The sequence below is a fragment of the Hyaena hyaena genome, unplaced genomic scaffold (assembly GCF_003009895.1).
Source record: "Hyaena hyaena isolate Hyena2069 unplaced genomic scaffold, ASM300989v1 scaffold_260, whole genome shotgun sequence".
Lineage (NCBI taxonomy): Eukaryota > Metazoa > Chordata > Mammalia > Carnivora > Hyaenidae > Hyaena > Hyaena hyaena.
The window spans coordinates 621,589-641,581 of NW_024080892.1; the positions used below are offsets into that span (position 1 = coordinate 621,589).

At 40.3% G+C, this 19,993-nt stretch overlaps 1 protein-coding gene across 1 annotated transcript in view; it reads left to right on the forward strand.

Annotated features, from left to right (window-relative positions):
• SV2C (synaptic vesicle glycoprotein 2C) overlaps nt 1-19,993 on the forward strand; it is a 207,755-nt gene that overhangs the window by 39,157 nt on the left and 148,605 nt on the right. Inside the window, exon 2 of the mRNA XM_039245561.1 lies at nt 14,239-14,917. Coding sequence (XP_039101492.1) covers nt 14,338-14,917 — 580 coding nt within the window. The 5' untranslated portion in view covers nt 14,239-14,337. The remainder of the gene's footprint in view (nt 1-14,238; nt 14,918-19,993) is intronic.

The window sequence follows — 19,993 nt, forward strand, 5'->3', positions numbered from 1 at the left end:
TGACAGCATCCTGGTGGCCACTTAGGGACGGGAATCTAGGATACTGTACTCTTGTGGGGCTCCATGGAAGACTCTCTGAGTCTGCTTGCCAGTCCTCCTGCCATGTGGCCCCTTGTAACACTTGACCGGAGGAAGGCCCAGTACATAGAAGGGTTCAGAGGCATCCCTTTCTGAAGCTTCCGTGAACGAGCTAGACTCAGCACTGCATCTCATGTGCTCTACTCCCTGACTGAAATTTGGTGAGTTCCTTTTCCACTGAGGCCAGTGTTTTATTCTGGGAGAGAGCACACTTCCTGGCCCACCGAACGGATCTGACAGACACTAAACTTCATGGCCAAAGTCTATATCATGGTTTTGAGAAGCCAGTAAACAAATACACAAACAAATAACAATTGAAAAAACTTCTATCTATGTGTGTATCTGCTCATTAAATAACTGGCACAATAAGAAAAGAATGTCTAAACTTCACTGGGTTACATAAAAGAAGACTTGAATAAATATACAGATATATTTTTGGACAAGATGACTATTTTAAGACTTAGTTCTTCTGAGTTTAATTTGCAAACATAATACAATTCTAGATAAAATTCTAATGAAAACTTTCTTAGAAAATGGGTAAGCGATTCTAAAGTTCATTTGGAAGACAAATTAGATGGGATGGAAATAAATATTTGCAAAGGATGCATCCTGAGAGGTACATGTGCTGATAAATATTAAATTTATAACAAAGTGATAAAAATTAAAGCCAAATAGTATAAGGGCAACAGGAGATAAACGTATCAATGTAGCAGAATTCAAAACTGAAGACAGACTACTATATACAGGAATTTTGTCTCATAAAAGGTGCATTTTAATAAATGTTTCTGAGATACTTGTTTATTTGTTTGAAAAAATCCATTGTACAAGATAGCAAAATAAATTCAAGAACTAAATATTAAAAATAAAACTAAAGTTAGAATGAGAACAAATATAGTTGACTATTTTGGAACTTCAGGAGGGCCTGAATCAAGTACTCAAGGCAGGAAACATGAAAGAAGAACATTTTGAACAGACTAAAAAAATAGTCAGTAACTTTTCATGCAAAAACACCATAGATGAGGCCATCTGAGGCAAGTATTTACAATATGTATGACAAAGGATTTTATATATAAACCGTTCTTAAAATTCAATAAGAAAAAGATCTTGTATTCTATTTTTTTTTGGCTGGTTAACAAATTACCACACAAGATGGCTTAAAACACAGAAACTTATTTTCTCACAGTTCAAGATGTTGCAGGGCGGAGCTCTCTACAAAGGGGAGGATCCCTCCTTGCCACTCCCAGTTGCTGATAGTTTAGGGTTCCTTGGTTTGTGACCACATAATCTCAGCCTCAATTTTCTCATGGCTTTACTTCTGTGTCTGAGTCTTTTTCTTCTGTGTCTTATCTGGACACTTGGCATTGGATTTAGGGCCCACCCAGATAATCCAACTTGATCTCCTTTAAGATCCTCAGTTTAGAGGTGCCTGGGTGGCTCAGTCCTTTGATTGTCTGACTTCGGCTCAGGTCATGATCTCACAGTTTGTGGGTTTGAACCCCGTGTCGGGCTCTGTGCTGACAGCTAGTTCAGAACCTGGAGACTGCTTCAGACTCTGTGTCTCCCTCTCTCTCTGACCCTCCCCTGCTTACACTGTCTCTCTCTCTCTCTCTCTCTCTCTCAGAAATAAATAAAACATTAATTTTTTTTTTTTTTAAAAAAAGATCCTCAGTTTAGTTACACTCATTTCTAAACAGTTTGCTTTCACAGGTTTTGGGAGTTAGGACATGGTCCTCTTTTGCGGGGCTACATTAAAACCACTGAAAACCTCAATACAAAAATGGGCAAAAGATAAAAGATTTCACAAGGAAAGAGAAGTTCAATTTCACTGGTAATCACATGCTACTTAAAATGATAAAACATCATTTTTCTGTCATTTGGCAGAAATCTCAACTAATTTACAGCATAAGTAAGAACACAAGGAAATCAGGGCTCTCCTACATGCTTCTGGAATTTATGAATTGCTACAGCCATTCTGAAGGACAATGTGATATTATATATAAAAATCATCCAAACTAGGTTCTTCCTTTGACCTCACAAATTCTCAGTAAGATCTACCACAAGGCCGGCATCACCACATTATTTTTTTTTTTTTTTTTTTTACAAATAGTTTATTGTCAAATTAGTTTCCGCATAACACTCAGTGCTCATCCCCACAAGTGCCCTCCTCCATGCCCATCCCCCCTCCCCCCCACATCCATCAGTCCTCAGTTTTTGTCAGCATTCAAGAGTCTCTCATGGTTTGCCTCTCTCCCTTTCCCCCACCATTTCTCCCCTTCTTCTCCCCCTTGTTCCTCCATCAAGTTCCTCCTANGTCCTTCTCTGCCTGACTTATTTCGCTCAGCATAACACCCTCAAGGTCCATCCATGTTGCTACACATGGCCAGATTTCATTGTTTCTCATTGCCATGTAGTATTCCATGGTATAGATAAACCACATCTTCTTGATCCATTCATCTGTTGATGGACACTTAGGCTCTTTCCATGTTTTAGCTATTGTGGAGAGTGCTGCTATGAACATTGGGGTCCATGTGCTCCTATGCATCAGCATTTCTGTATCCCTTGGGTAAATTCCTAGCAGTGCTATTGCTGGGTCCTAGGGGAGTTCTATTGTTAGTTTCCTGAGGAACCTCCACACTGTTTTCCAGAGGGGCTGTACCAGTTTACATTCCCACCAGCAGTGTAGGAGGGTGCCCATTTCTCCACATCCTCGCCAGCATCTAGAGTTCTCTGATTTGCTCATTTTAGCCACTCTGACTGGCATGAGGTCGGCATCACCACATTATTAATAATACTCAAATAGTAGAAATAACCTGAATGCCCAATGATAGGAGACAGGTTAAATGAATTATGGTATACAGTAAATAAAAATGGTCCTAGAATATTTAAAAGTGTGAGAAAATTTAAATATAAAATGATTTTATGATTAAAACAAATCATTAAAGTGCCAACCTCTGGGTCACGATGCTGGATTATGCATATGCTAAACCCTGTTGCACATATGTGGATAATGTATCAAATATTATTTTGATAATAAATGGATGACATCAAAAGAAAAAGAAATCATCAGGTCCCAGAAACGGAAAGGGCAGACCTAGTGTGTGGGAGGTGGCACTCTGCCTTCCAAGGTGTGACCAGGGGATGGCCAGCAAGTAAGCTGGGAGCCAGGAGCACAATGCCCGTCTCGACCTGGAAGGAAAGACAGCCCACAACTGCTTGCCATGGACATGGCTAGGAAAATATTACCCGCCGGAGATGGAAATCCTGCGCTTATCGGTCTCTGCAAATATGGAAATCCAGGACTGAGCTACTGATAAAAAAGTAGTTCAGACTTCTGTGAACCCTTTGGGACTCAAGCAGGGGCAAACTCAAAACTCTATTGGAAAAAATTACAGAAACCCCAAAGGAAAACCTCTATAAATCCAGGTTCAAGCAGGAGACAATTCCCTTAGAACCATATTTCTGAATATTTGGGTCTGGCCTCAGTAACCATTTTTCACTCTTAAAAATTATTAAGAGCAAAAGAATTTTCGTTTTTGTTGTTTATACCTATTGATATTTACCACATTAGAAACTAAATTGGAGGAACTTTTAAGACACAAGAAACTCCAAGTATGCATTTCATTAACCATTGGAGCAATGATGTCACCACACATGTAGCCTCTAGAAAATGCCATTATAAAGTCATGAAAAAATGAGAGTGAAAACATCAAATAATGTTATGAAATTTTTTGACCTCAGGTGACTTGACTGGCCTTAGGGGTTTCCTGGAAAACCCCAGACCACTCTTTGAGAGCCACTGCTATAGAAGATATGCTCATATAGAAGATATGCTCAAAAATTATTAAACCTGTAATGAGGTCTATACTATTTGAGATAGTCTCCTACTCCAGTGAGTGGGAAAATTCATACCTGAAGACTTAGAGATAACAGGGTAATCTGAGAAGGGCTTCAAATCCAAATGTATAGTATGATCTATAGTAACCATATGCAGAAGCATCTGCATAGCCTAAAGATTGGAAAGAGAATTGCTAATCTGTAAGAGTAGGGATCTCTGGGTGGTAGAAATACAAATGGTTTTTATTTTATTCTTTGTAAGTTTCTGAATTTTCCAATTATTTCTTAAGCATGTTTTAGTTTTGTAATCAGAAAGAATATTGCTATACATACTAAATTGAATTTAGATACTTGTTCAATAGAGTACTGCTCACTTTGACTCACTTAAGAATATTCTTGTATCCAGAGATCTAGGACCTTCAGAAACCTTCATGTATGTAAACAGTTCTGTTACTTGAATAAGGCCTTTAGACTTCACTAATGTTGAGTTTGTAGAGATTTCAACAACCACTGGGGCCACTTTACCTTGGTTTAGGAGAATTGTTCTTCACAGAGCAAATTAATTGTGTCAAAATTGCATTAGAAAGAATGTTAATATACTTAAAATCAAAATTTCCAGACTCTTTGAATGACTTGTTACTTAAAAATATGCAGATATGGGGGCGCCTGGGTGGCTTAGTCGATTAAGCATCCGACTTTCACTTAGGTCATGATCTCGCGGTTCGTGGGTTCGAGCCCCGCGTCGGGCTCTGTGCTGACAGCCAGCTCAGAGCCTGGAGCCTGTTTCAGAGTCTGTGACTTCCTCTCTCTCTGATCCTGCCCTGCTCACGCTGTCTCTCTTTCTCTCTCTCTCTCCTAGAAATAAATTTAAAAAAACATTTAAAAATATGCAGATATGTAAAATACTCTATTTTTATAGCAAACATCTCACAAGAGATTATATTTTGTGAGCTTAATTTCAGTTTCTGATAGACTTGAAATACTGTATTTCATTTAAAAAATGTGATTTTAATGTAGACTTTCTGCCTTGCATCCTGCTTTTCTCAATTGATTCTAATTAGTGACTTTTATGGTATTTCTTAATAGACATGTTAGAATTTGGAAGGATCTTGGCATTTATTTTAATACAGGACTGCCCGTCAATGTCATGTTGAGAGTGGGGACATTCTGTTGTTAGGAAAGTTTGGGTATTGGTTGGATAATACATTTAAACAAGGGTCTTTATAAAAAGCTTGAATTGTGACACCCCTACCCCCACCCCCAGAGAAGGACCTATTCAGGATGAGACAGAAACTTCCTAAATTTATTTGACAATAGAAATTTTTCCACTCATTGGTAGGATTACATATTGCAGATTGCACTTTGGGGAAATATTGATCCAAACAAGTTCCTCATGAAGAAAGGGAGGTATTGGAGAGTTGGCCCCCTTATGGCTTGTGTCTTCTTTTAATAACACTGCTTTATAGCATTTTATTTTACAAAGTTCCTATTTTCAGGAGCTTACCTTCGAATAGGGAAGACCATCACATTCATAGATAACCATAATGGAAGACATAGACATGATTGAATGCCCAAAGGGAACCAGCTATGCTTAACCAGCTGGGAAGGTATGATTAAGTTAAGTCATAATGAAAAGAAATCACTTCAAGAATGGGAATTTACACATATTTACACGTAAGTTTAAAGGTTCAGAGGACAAGCAGCATCCTTAAATTATAAAAGTGTGATGTCAAAGATTTGAACCGGCTGTGATGATGGGTTGTTATATATTCCTTTATCTCAAATGTCTTCTCCTCCCTCCCGAAATCTTCTTTTGAGAATGCTGTCTCACTGCAAATATGCATTTCTGCATTTTAACTCTAGTTGCCTTCAAACAGTATCTCTATTGCACAAGGTTAGGCTATTATGAGTAGCAGTGTGGACATTCTTACATAGTATTTAGGGCTCCTACAAGGCTATGCCGATAGTCTCATCTTTCTGCTGTCTCCAGACCATCAAAGTCCAGGGCTCAGATATGTTGGCCTCTTTTTGTTGATAGTAGGTCGAGAGGTTTCAAACTTTTGCTGAGTAAGCATTTCAAACAAGATTTTGACCAATGTTTTCTTCCAGAATAAGTATATTCATAACCTAGATGGTATACCACACCATCTCTCTTGGACTATGTTCTTTTAATAATCATCAGAGCATTTTATTCTACATAAGTTATACCTCAATAAAATTGATCTTAACCTTTAAAAAAAAAGCCATTATTGGGGCACCTGGGTGACTCATTCGGTGAAGTATCTGACTTCAGCTCAGGTCTTGATCTCAGAGTTCAGGAGTTTGAGTCCCACATTGGGCTCTGTGCTGACAGCTCAGAGCCTGGAGCCTGCTTCGGATTCTGTGTCTCCCTCTCTGCCCCTCCCTTGCTCACACTCTGTCTCTGTCTCTCTCTCTCTCTCTCTCTCTCAAAACTAAATAACATTAAATTTTTTTTAAAAGCCATTTTCTTTATATTTTTATTTGCAACTTTTTAATTATGACAAAATAAAATATACTGTGTATAAAATACATTTTAACCATTTTTAAATTATTTTTAATTTTTTAATTTACAGCCAAGTTGATAGCATGTAGTGCAATAATGATTTCAAGAGTGATTTGTCCCCTGTGTATAACACTCAGTGCTCATCCCAACAAGTGTCCTCCTAATGCTCCTCACCCATTTAGCCCATTCCCTCACCGACACCCCCCCAGCAACCCTCAGTTTGTTCTCTATGTTTAAGTGTCTCTGATGTTTTTCCCCCCTCCATGTTTTTATATTATTTTTGCTTCCCTTCCCTTATGTTCGTCTGGTTTGTATCTTAAATTCTATATATAAGTGAAGTCATATGATGTTTGTCTTTCTCTGACTGATTTATTTCATTTAGCATAATACCTCTAGTTCCATCCACATAGTTACAAATGGCAAGATTTCATTCTTTTTGACTGCCGAGTAATACTCTGTTGTATATATATTCCACACCTTCTTTATCCATTCATCTGTCGATAGGCATTTGGGCTCTTTCCATACATTGGCTATTGTTGATAACACTGCTATAAACATTAGGGGCATGTGTTCCTTCGAACCAGCACATTTGTATCCCTTGGATAAATACCTAGTAGTGCAATTGCTGGATCATAGGGTAGTTCTGTTTTTAAGTTTTTGAGGAACCTCCATACTGTTTTCCAGAGTGGCTGCACATTTGCATTCTCACCAGCAGTGCAAAAGAGCTCCTCTTTCTCCACATCCTCGATAACATCTGTTGTTGCCTGAGTTGTTAATGTTAGCCATTCTGACAGGTGTGAGGTGGTATCTCAGTCTGGGTTTGATTTGTATTTCCCTGATGATGAGTGATGTTGAGCATTTTCTCATGTGTCGGTTGGCCACCTGGATGTCTTCTTTGGAGAAGTGTCTATTCATGTCTTTTGCCCATTTCTTCACTGGATTATTTGCTTTTTGGCTGTTAAGTTTGATAAGTTCTTTATAGATTTTGGATACTAACCCTTTATCTACTATGTCATTTGCAAGTATCTTTTCCCATTATGTTGGTTGCCTTTTAGTTTTGTTGATTGTTTCCTTCCTTCACTGTACAGAAGACTTTTATCTTGATGAGGTCCCAAGAGATCATTTTTGCTTTTGTTTTCCTTGCCTACAGAGACTTGTTGAGTAAGAAGTTGCTGTGGCCAATTTCAAAGGGGTTTTGGCCTGCTTTCTCCCCTAGGTCTTTCATCCATTTTGAATTTAGTTTTGTATATGGTAAGAAAGTAGTCCAGGTTCACTTTTCTGCATATCACTGTCCAGTTTTCCCAGAACCATTTGCTGAAGAGACTGCCTTTTGTCTATTGGATATTCTTTCCTGCTTTGTCAAAGATTAGTTGGCCCTAGGTTTGTGGGTCCATTTCTGGATCCTCTCTTCTGTTCCATTGATCTAAGTGTCTGTTTTTGTGCCAGTACCATACTGTCTTGATGATTACAGCTAAAGCTAAAAAGCCATTATCTTTTAATGTGTGAAACAACCTTAAGAAAGAAGTATCTAGTTGTTTACAGTCAGCCCTATATGCAACGTGGATGGTGAATACTACATGTTGCCTTTCTCTGTCATTAATCATAGACTAAAATGTATATTAGTTAGGACTAATGCTTTAGACAGTCTCTCAAAATATTTCAGGACTTGTTGCAAATTTTAGTGTTCACATCATTATCTTTTTATTTTAATGAAGCCATTTTTTAGCATTACTATAATGTCATCACATAATTAGTTTTATGTTCTATCTCATAAGAAATGGAAAGAGATAAGGCTCTCATTGGGGTGGCTGATGTGCTCTATTATAGTCTTGACCAAAATTATATAGCACTGAGTTAAGGTGAAGTTCCCTACTTCTCTACTTCCACTCAGATACAGGGATTTCCACTGCTCTCCAGGAGAGACAGACATGGGAAAAACACTTACCTACCCATGCGCATACCCTCCCTTGTCCCCAGGAGAAAAGGAGCAACTTCTCTGGGGAACTGGGGGAAAGATCTTGGCCTGCTTGCCTCAGCCCCATGGAGGTGCTTATGCAGATCTGCTACTCCTGTGGCCTCGAAAGCACCCTAGACAGCCTTCTCTCCAGGAAGGAGCCCTGTGTTGTGTGGTCCAGAATCCCAGGACTGGGGAAGAAGGTGTGGCATCAGAGATGAAGTGTGTGCATGATTCTCCATCAGCTGGCAACTGCTCACCATTTATCTCTTCTTGCTGAATGTCTCCATTAGGTCCAAACTTAGGAGGGAAAGATGGCAGTTAGATAATGAGCCCCTCCCCCCATCCCAGCATGCTGGAGATCTGCAAGTGCTTCGAAGGGTTTCTACCTATCCAGGCAATGGGAGGTGGGTCTGTCTTCTGCCCCAGCTTTGTGGAAACTCTGTTTTCTTCACAGACTTCCGTTTCTACTAAGAACTGGTAGATGTAGTGTAGGTGGTTGAGCTCTGGAGTAAGCTCATGTAGGTGTGTTTTCCCATCTGTAAAATGGAGATTTAAAAAGCATATGGTTATTGTCAAGATTCCTGTTGTGCGAGAATTCCTCTGAAGTACTTATCACAACACCAGCATAAGAATGGGTCATCTATTATTATTGCTGTCATTACTCTGTGTGTGCACAATGGCTTCAAAGCTGCATAAATATAGTTATTAAAACGATGGACTCTCCCAGCATCCAGAAGATTCTAGAATGTTTTGATGAGGAGGAGCTATCCCAGATCTTTTGACGATGGTGGTGATGAGGGATAAAGTAGAAGGCAGGACTGGAGGTTTGGGGACAGCGTGGGAAACTGAGAGAAACGTCTGTGTGTGTGTTGGGGAGGGTTGTGCATGACGGGAACATATGTAGGATGGTTTTCATATAATATGTGGTGCTATTGAATATATGCTGTTTGGCATGAACCATCAAAGAAAGAAAGAACTGAAACTCTGTTTTGCCAGAATAATTTTCACTTATGTGTATAAATTATTATTTGTGCAAAGTGATTGCCACACACACAGAAAGAGAACTGATTTGTGCATGTCATTAAATATATCAGATAAACTGTGCTGTAAATATTATTCGGTTGTAACAGCCACTTCTATAAATACAATTTTTAATCAGCTGTGGGTCCTACCACTTAGCATGATTAGCAGGGCACCTAAACAAGCAGCTATTAAATGCTTGTCATAGGGGGTACTGTTAGTGCTCTACCCTGATACTCTTGGATCCCCTTCATTTTCTCTGCTCTCCTCCTCTGGCTCCAGTCTTTGCTTCCACCAGCCACACCTACGCCATGTCAGGGGACTGCATGTGGGTCCCTGGAACTGCCTTGTCTTTTGGTACAGACAGCTGGAAATGCCTCTAGTCCATCCTCACCCCGGTGGCCCTTGGCCAACAACAGATGGGAGTGGGAGTGTGAAAGGCCAGCACCTTTGCCTTGAGTGGAAATAATTCTGAGGGTGGGGACTGCAGCTTGCCCCCCAGGACACTGCTTAAAACTGCAGCCCCCCCTTAGTTGTCCTCTTAATATGTGATTCGCACCTGATTTCTTTTCACAGGTTCTGTTTCTGGGGAGCCTGAATTAAAGTCACTTAATGTATGTCAAACTTTCTCCTGGGCACAGTGTAAATACCAGCTTATTGATCCTCACAACACTGAATGGCGATTATCATTATCCTTACTTCGTGGAGAAGCACGCTGACTTGAATGAAAGAGAACTGGCAGCCTTCTGTCACTGGAGGTGGTGGTGGGTTCATTGCTTTGCCTTCTTCCCTGCCCTTCTGGCCACTGGCATCTAATTTAGCGGGACTACTATGTTATCTTTTGAAGTACAGCCACCGTATTGGGATGGTTTATCTGAACAAATAAGACTATTTGGGAATTATTATCTCTATAAAGCCCATCACTGATGAAGATATCACAATAATTCTCCTTGTTTCAGAACCTACAGGGTGATTTAGCCAAGAGGTCATAAAACAACTTTTGTGTAGGAAAAACAAGTTGCCAGAATGACCAGGAAGAATGCAACTGCACTGACTGAGACCTCAGCAAGAGCCCTGGGTGGATCAGATAGGGGGTGAGGGGCAAGCCTCTGGGGTCAGATACATCTGGGCTGGAGTCCCAGCATCTCCTCTGACAAGCTTTGTGATCTTGGGCTACTTATGCAGTCTCATCCTTAACCTTCTCACCTGTAAAATGGAGACTGTAATATCTATTTTGGAGGATTGAAGTAAGGATTAAATAAAAGAATAAAAGAATGTATATAAAATGCTTAGCATAAAGCCTGGCAGAGAATATGCACTGGATTAAATCAGTTTTTTAAAAAATATTTTATTTACTTCTGAGAGAGAGAGACAGAGACATCGTGAGCAGGGGAGGGTCAGAGAGGGAGGGAGACACAGAATCTGAAGCAGGCTCCAGGCTCTGAGCTATCAGCACAGAGCCCGATGCGGGGCTCGAACCCACGAACCGTGAGATCATGACCTGAGCCGAAGTAGGACGCTTAATCGACTGAGCCACCTAGGCACCCCTCAAATCAGTTTTTATTAAAACGATGTTTGGCGCATATTATGTGACGTGACTCAGTGATTCACCCTAAACAGGGGTGTATCATTTGCAGACATTGATGATGCAATATGCAACTGCCCCTGGTCTTCCTCACAGGCCATACCTGGTATGCATGTAGATTCACATGCAGCTGTTAGAGGTAATACAGATGCCCTATACCTTTCACCCAGTTTCCTCCCATGGCAAAATCAACATCTGATTTTAAACATATCTTTTTTTTTTTTTTTTTTTTTTGGTTCCCAAGCTCCTGCCCTTTCTGTTTTATTTTATTATTATTATTTTTTTTTACAAATAGTTTATTGTCAAATTAGTTTCCACATAACACCCAGTGCTCATCCCCACAAGTGTCCTCCTCTATGCCCCTCCCCCCTCCCCCCCACATCCATCAGTCCTCAGTTTTTGTCAGCATTCAAGAGTCTCTCATGGTTTGCCTCTCTCCCTTTCCCCCACCATTTCCCCCCTTCTTCTCCCCCTTGTTCCTCAGTTAAGTTCCTCCTAATCCTCCTATACGTGCAGAGAAGGACAAACATATCTTTGAGTAAGTGTTCATACCTTCCCTTACATGTGTGAAAAGACTGAAAAATCTTTGTCTGAGTGAGACTGCAAACCACAAGACCCAGTCTCTTCTGTCAAGAATCTGAAAATCAATTGCATCCTTGATTGAGGAAACTTGAGTTAAAAAGGAGCACTTATATATACACATTCCTTAATTTGCCCTAGAATGAAAACTAAGACTTTTACATGCAGCATTTTTGTCCCCAAAACTATAATGTTTGATTGCAAAGTTTATTTTTCTTTTTTTTTTTCATTGTGCATGGGATTAGATTACATAGAGGGTTAGAATTATCAGCTTTTCATTCATAACCATGCCATTCAAGACCCCATGTGTGTTTCCTCCTCTAGAGGTGGGTGGCCCCCACACAAGGACCTTTTTGGGGGTCCTTAAAGCATGTGGTAAGAATATTGTGGCTCGGAACAAAAGCAGAAAAGCCAAATGCTGTCCATTTAGTTAGCATTTCTTTAAAAAAGCTATTGTAGGAGCTCTTGGTCAGTAAGAAGCACGGCCGCTCTCATGGTTGTGTCGCCATGGCCCAGGCTCTGCGTCCCCTTCGGCTCATTGTTACTCATGTAACGGGGTGCCCAGCGCTGTTGTGCAGGGGAAGCAGCTCGTGTGCAGTGCCTGACGTGATCATCAGCCTATGGATAGTAGAGCAGTTGGCTTTATTTACCATGTGCAGTGTCTTAATTTTGCTTTTAATTAAAACAATTTTCTTAATGTTTATTTATTTTCGAGACAGAGAAAGAGAAACAGGGACAGAGACAGAGCATGAGTGGGGGAGGGGCAGAGAGAGGGAGAGACACAGAATCCAAAGCAGGATCCAGACTCTGAGCTGTCAGCACAAAGCCCAACATGGGGCTCAAACTCACAAACCATGAAATCATGACCTGAGCTGAAGTCAGGCGCTTAGTGGACTGAGCCACCCAGGCGCCTCTTTGCCTTTCATTTTTAAAGTAGGAAATGTCTCTCCATATCCAACACTGCCTTCTCCTTCTCTCTTCTTTCCTGCCTCCTTATTGAGTCTCTGAGCCTCCATCCTCAACCTCTTTTCCTACTGCTTTCCCATCTTTCCTTACTCTCCTCATGGATCCTCTCATCTCTTGCTTCCCCTTATTCTCAGCCCTCCAAAAGAAAAAAAGAGAAGGAAAGAAAGAAAAATGAGAATAAACAGAAAAACCCTCCATTACAACATTTGGCAAAAACCTTATAATCATGTTTATTTTAATTTCATTTTTCTGTCTTCCAAAACACAGTCCTGTGCAGAATCATGCTTCTGTTTGCCTCTTGGGCATTTCGAGCTATTTGGCGGTAATGATGCACAATCCATTTATAAACAAACGTCTCTGTGTCTGCATTACTGGGGTTGTTTGTGATGTCTGAAGGAGCAGTTTAAGAGTATGTTGGTAAGCCATTTACCAAGTACTTTACACTGGGTACAAAGAGGAGCTAGGAATTACTGTTATAGAACTTACGGTTTGCAACACTACCACAGAGTAGGGCTTGGGGATTTAATGACGGGAGAGTGACTTTCTCACCATTACATCCTCAGTGTACAAGCATGGGCCACCAGAGGAGACAGCTCAGTGGAGAAGTGAACAATCAGTTACCATGAGGTCAGCCCGAATGTAAGCCAAGCCCTTTCTCTCAGTGAGAAAGAAAACCAAATGGTGGGTCATGGGAGACCCATGACAGGTATCCAGGTCAGCAGTTAACCTGAGCAGCGATAGGACCAGAGGTGTGTGTGTCCAGAGATGAAGCCCGGAGTACTTACAGGGTGGGGTTGTGAAGGGACATTGCATATGGCTTACCTGTCCCTGCTGGCCTGAGGGTGAGTTCTGAAAGGACAGCCCCCAACTAGATAAGCCAAATGTTCTAATCCAGTGTTTATCAGAGACATCTGTGAAATCATTTGATGAACTCTACTCATTTCCTACCGACGTGACCATTGTACTAGGGCAAATACTCAATTGCTGTTTGGGACACCTTGTGAGTCTTTGTTATTTATTGGAAGGAAATACAATGAAAGGAGGGGGGAAAGGCATTTTACGAATATATATATATATGACTCAATAGCATTGCATATGGGGCTGATTGCCTGCTTTTTCTTTAATATTAGGAAATAAGTTCAGGCAGGATTCTTCTCACTTTCTGGTTTTGACTTTGCAGTGTGTGTATACATCTTTGAGCAATTCTGTTTTTCTCAATCAGGGCATATCTCTTTAACATTTTCTGCATGTGTTAGATGTACTTTTATTTGTTTGTTTGTTTGTTTTTTCCTTTCATAGTTTATTGTCAAGTTGATTTCCATATAACACCCAGTGCTCATCCCACCAAGTGCCCTCCTCCATGCCCATCACCCTCTAGATGTACTTTTAGAGGTTCCAGATGTCCTGTTTTATTCTCAGGGGAATGTCTGTGCATTCTCTGCAGAGTTCCCAGGGGACAGAATTCGTTAAACACCAAATAATAATAATAATAATAAACCTGTAAATACTCCAAGTGCTGATCACACCTGGCAGAGAGCCAGCATCTGGTATGCATCCAGACAATGAGACCAAAGAAAGGAAAAGCTAATTCTATGTCTTAGTCTGAGGGGACAGTGAAGAAAGACCAAGGAAGAGATAGTGAAAAAGGCAAGAAAGGAATAATAAGTGGCTCGTGTGTTTTTTCTTCTTTTGCAGTTCTGTTTTGAACCAAAAGTGGATGATGCTGTCAGGGCTGAACCACTGATCAGATTCTGAAAAATTCTCCTCTTCGCGTTGGCCATCAGTTGAGATAAGATGGAAGACTCTTACAAGGATAGGACTTCACTGATGAAGGGTGCCAAGGACATTGCCCGAGAGGTGAAGAAGCAAACAGTAAAGAAGGTGAACCAGGCGGTGGACCGGGCCCAGGATGAATACACCCAAAGGTCTTATAGTCGATTCCAAGACGAAGAAGAGGATGATGACTATTACCCACCTGGAGAGACCTATGGCGGGGAGGCCAATGATGATGAAGGCTCTAGTGAAGCTACTGAGGGCCACGATGAAGAGGATGAAATCTATGAAGGGGAGTATCAGGGCATCCCCAGTATGAACCAAGGGAAGGACAGCATTGTGTCAGTGGGGCAGCCCAAGGGCGATGTGCACAAAGACCGACAGGAGCTGGAGTCAGAGAGGAAAGCTGATGAGGAAGAACTAGCCCAGCAGTATGAGCTGATAATCCAAGAGTGTGGTCATGGCCGTTTCCAGTGGGCCCTGTTCTTTGTCCTGGGCATGGCCCTCATGGCAGACGGCGTGGAGGTGTTTGTGGTTGGCTTCGTGTTGCCCAGTGCTGAGACAGACCTGTGCATTCCAAATTCAGGATCCGGATGGCTAGGTGAGTGCATCGTGCTGGTGAGACAGATTTGTTAATGTGTATTAACAAATAGAATACATACTTTTCATCTAGAGCACTGCTTTTCCCCCACTACTTTATTATGAACAATTTTAAACATACAAAAGAATCAAAAATGTTGTACCATAATGCCCGTGTATATCCACCACCTAGATAGATCCTATAGTTAACATTTACCATATTTTCTTTATCATCTATCCATCCATCAATCCAACTTCTGTGTTTATGTGTTTCAAACTAAGTTAGAGCAATATATTTTAACTTATGTTATTATAAATGTTGTGTTGGTTTCTCCTTTATTAAACTTCCAAAGATATGCCCGTGGAAGTTAATAAATTAGATGAAAACTTGTTTGGTACTTTTTGAAATATAGATTTCTATAGATTTGAAATATATATTTTTTGAAATATCTATTTGTAATTCTACAAAACTCTGACAAATGTAATTTAAAATTCTGAATTTCAAATGTTATGTATAATACTAGGATTTAAATATTTTTGGGACCCTGCTAGGTTTTTTTTTCTATAATCTATGCGCATTTTTGCTTGTAAGCCTTTTTTCCGTAAGTCTTATTCATAGAATTTTCTGTGGATGACTTTTTGTGTCTTTTTCAAAGTTTGTACCTTAGTGCCTAAACTGGAAGAGCTTCCTCGTCTGGTTTAAAAACCTATTTCAGATTTTGGTGGCTCAGTCAGTTAAGTGTCCAACTCTTGATCTCAGCTCAGGTCATGGTCTCACAGTTCATGAGTTCAAGCCCCACATTAGGCTTTGCACTGATGGTGTGGTGCCTGCTTGGGATTCTCTCTGCCCTTTCTGTCTCTGCCCCCCTCTCCGACTTGTGCTCGTCCATGCACACTCTATATTAAAATAAATAAACTTAAAATTTAAAAAAATCTATTTCAAGTCATATTAATATCCAAATAATTATATTTGTAAAATAATATGATCTCTCTGTCAAATATCTAGATAGCAGATTTGGCATTTGTTTTAAAGTTACTATGCACTTAAGGTTCATATGGTTACAAAGGAACCCTTCCCTGTGGGAAGGGAAAATAACAAGGCCAAGAAACATGCATGCAGCAACATAGCCCCAACGACTTAGTCCACTTCAGACATTTGGTATTTTAAGGCATGAGGACTTTCAAAGCTGTTTTGCTCAGCATACCCCAGAGACCACGTTTATTGCATATGAAATCTTTATGCATCTCAGAGTCTGTGAGAGTAAGAGTACTTGGTATCTTTATTTCCAAGAGATTATTTAAAACTAAAGTTTAATAAACAAAAGTGTGCAATTTTTGTGGAAACCTAGTAATTTCACTGAGTAATGTTATAATCATTGATGCTAAGAAGTTTCCTGTGTGAAAAAAATCAAATACCATTTTCTAACCTGCTCTGTGACAGTGCGAGAGAGAAAATCATGAGAAAAGGACTTACATCTTATTTCTTGAACACTTGTTTCTTTATATGACCACGTCCTAGCACCTATTTTTTTAATTGCTTAACTAATAGAGACAGATCCTCAGAAGCAAACTGCGAGATAGGGAGGTGGGGGGCATCTTTTTGCATGTTTTTGCTGGTAGACTCATCTCCGTGTTCAGCCATCCAAATGCAGAACGTAATTCTGAGGAGGGTCCTCGGTCGTTTGTCAAATTGATCATTTTAGTGTCTGGTGTGTATCCAGCACTAAATTTTGTCTTTGTTTTGTTTTGTTTTTCTTTTGGTGAGCAGCTCTATTAACTGTAAGCCTGGGCATCAAAATATTTATCGAGATGTTGCAAGAGGAGTACGTTAGCAGAGCATTTTAAGAAGATAGATACTTAGAAATACATCTGCACACATATATCATTGTAGGATAAAAACTGTTTCACATTATGATCCTAGCTTTTATATTGGAACTATTTCAGAAAACTCTAAACCAAGCTTTCTCTTGTGCCTTTGTCTTCTTGGTGCCGAATGGAAACACAGTAATACTTTGGTTCTCTTATCAGTTTATTCCATACACCTTTAAGCCCTGGTGATGGCACACACCCCTCGGTGGCCTTCAGGAGTTTGGATAATGCTGTGAAACAGTGGAGCGCTGATATTTTCATCTTTCCATAAATGCTGACTGCTTTAGTGAATTAAAACTGTGTCCCCAGGAGTGTGTGGTTTCACTCGACACTGTGAGGCCCTAACAGAAGCGTTTTAATGGTTTCATAACTGTACCTTCCAGACTTGCATTCCAATGATTTTGCCGTTGTAATTTCACTTATAATTGCATCCTAATGGAGTTTTTTTAGAGGAACACTTAAATTGTTTTGCCATTTTCATTTCATCGAATAATAGCTTTGTAATACAATTACCACACTAAGTCACAGCAATGGGATCAAAATACAAGAAAGATGCATGACCTATGTTTGGTGGTATTTGGGGGGTATAGGTTTGCAAAATAATTTCCCATTTGGCACTGAGCATTGTGTCATTTTCTCAAGGAAGACCAGGAACAAAAAACATGAACTAATTTATGTCTCAATTATTTGGAACATAGATCCTTTCTTGGTGTTTGATAGAAGATTGACTTAAAGGCAGTTACTGTGTGTATAGGTGTCTGTGTGTATGGCCTGTGTGTATACATAACATTGTTAACTGAGCTGGGAAAACGAGTAAATATTTAATTATCTAATGAGCTGCTCTTTGGGGGAATAAGGTACAGTCTCATTTAAGATAATCCATGCTCTATTGCCAAAGTCTATTTATTGAGCACTTATTATGTACCAAGCACAGTGTTACCACTGGGAATAATAGGAAAAATAAGGATAAGGTTTGTGTTTCCAAAGAAGTTATAGCCCAGTATGGAGAAAGCACAAATGTCTGCAGGTTACCAGCACAAAGAAGGACATATCAACAGCTCGAAGAGAAGTATAAATAAAGAGACTTGAGGCTGAGAGACCACATAAGGTGTCGGGACCTGACCAAGGCAATGGGGAAAAGGCAAAGATTTGAGAGCTGTTCCAGAGGTAGAGTCAACAAGGATTGGTCCTCAATGAATTCAGGTGGTGAAACAAGTGGACATTTGATGAAACGAAGGTGATTCATCAAATTAAGTAATGCAGAGTACAGGTTTGAACCTGAGAAAGAAGGATGGAGTTTTTGTTTTAGACTTCTCACTTTGAGATCCTTGGGAGTGTCCCAGAAGCCCAGTGAGCTACTGTCCATTTGGACTGAAGCACCATTGGCTTGTGAGCAATCTCATTTAAGATGACACTGCCGGTGAGCTTAACCAGAGCAATGGCGTCTCCCTGCAGAATGCTATTTATGGGGCTGTGAGGAAGGAGTGAGGAGGACTGAGGAAGGGGAGCAGCCAGGAGAGGGGGGAGGCCTGGATGTTGCTGGGAAAAGATGTGTACTCTCAGGTGCTGCAGTCCTTTTTTCTTTTTTTCAGTTTATTTTTGAAAGATGGAGAGAGAGAGAGAGAGAGAGAGAGCACACACATGTGCATGCACAAGAACAGGGGAGGAACAGAGAAGGAGAGAGAGAATCCCAAGCAGGCTTCATGCTGTCAGTACGGCAGAGCATGCCGAGGGACTCCATGATCTCCGTGAGATGAAGACCTGAGCCAAAATCAAGAGTCGGAGGCTTAACCGACTAAGCCACCCAAGAGCCCTAGTGCTGCAGGGTTTTGCAGAAAAGGTTCCAAAGGGCCTCTCAGTTCAGGCATTTAAGAAGTTACTGGCTGTTCAAAAGAACATTAAGATGGTCAAACAGCAAGCAAAACTAGGTGAATAAAGAGTTCAGTAGCTAAAGAACAACACAGAATTTTTTTAATGTTTGTTTTTGTTTTGTTTTTTTTTGTTTTTTTTGAGAGAGAGACACACAGAATCCAAAGCAAGCTCCAGGCTCTGAGCAGTCCACAAGAGCCAACACAGGACTTGAATCTACAGACTGTGAGATCATGATCTGAGCCAAAGTCAGATGCTTAAACCTGACTGAGCCACCCAGGTGCCCCAACACAAATTTTTAAACATCTTATTTGGAATATCAGTGACTTCAGCTGCCTCTACGGTGTTATAATAGATTCTGTGTTTGATAAAGGACTATTTATGCAGTAGCTTTTATATGTGGAGCCCAAGGCCCTGTAAGGGAGACTGCGAATAAGGATCGGTTCCTCTTATCAAGGGAAATCATGGTATCTCATGGTATTTTCAGCTGCCAGTGTCTTAGTGATTCAGGCAGACCCTATCACCTTCTGAGAGATGGATCTGTTCAGGGTGGGCTGACACATCCAGTTTTGGAACATGTAAGACCCAGGCCCAGCACCAGGACTGGTGGAAGTAGCCAGCACTAGTATTATCCTGTGGTAGTACATACTAGTTTTCCTTTAGAACCTCTACGGTAGTAGCTGGTCAGTTGGCATATTGGACAGAAGCAGAGGTAGACTGTGAGCATCAAAGCATTAAGAATATATTTGTACATATGAATGGAATTTTACTTGACATTTTTTTCACTTTGGGGACATTTCAGTTTGGAAACCATTCAATACTTGCCTATCGACTGTATCAAGTCAGAGTATTTGGAATTCGTCTATCTTCTCTTGACAATTATGATGCTCATTCAACAAAAATTTATTGAGCACTAACTATGAGACAGGCGTGGTTTTAGACTCTAGAGATACAATAGTAAATAAAACAAAATCGCTGGTAGACATTAAGCATGTCTTCTAACTGTTCTTTCTATAGTTTTTACTAAGGTGGTAGAATTTCTTAGAAAATACAAGAGTTCTCTCTCTTTCTCTACACACACACACACACACACACACACACACACACACACACACACTTTGTTTGCCACTTAAAGAAATGGTGGTTTCCTTGAAGGCTGGGTTGGATAGATATGAACTGAACTATCCCTAATTTCTCTTTCTTCATCCCTCCATGTGCTCCCTTATTGTTTTAGGTATTAACAAAAGAAGGCATCTTCTTTTGGGATTTTTAGCTCCTTTATCTGCAGGTGTGTTTAAAAAAACAAAACAAAACAAAACAAGCTTCAAGTTTCTGAGAGCTCTTTTTCTTTAGGGCTACT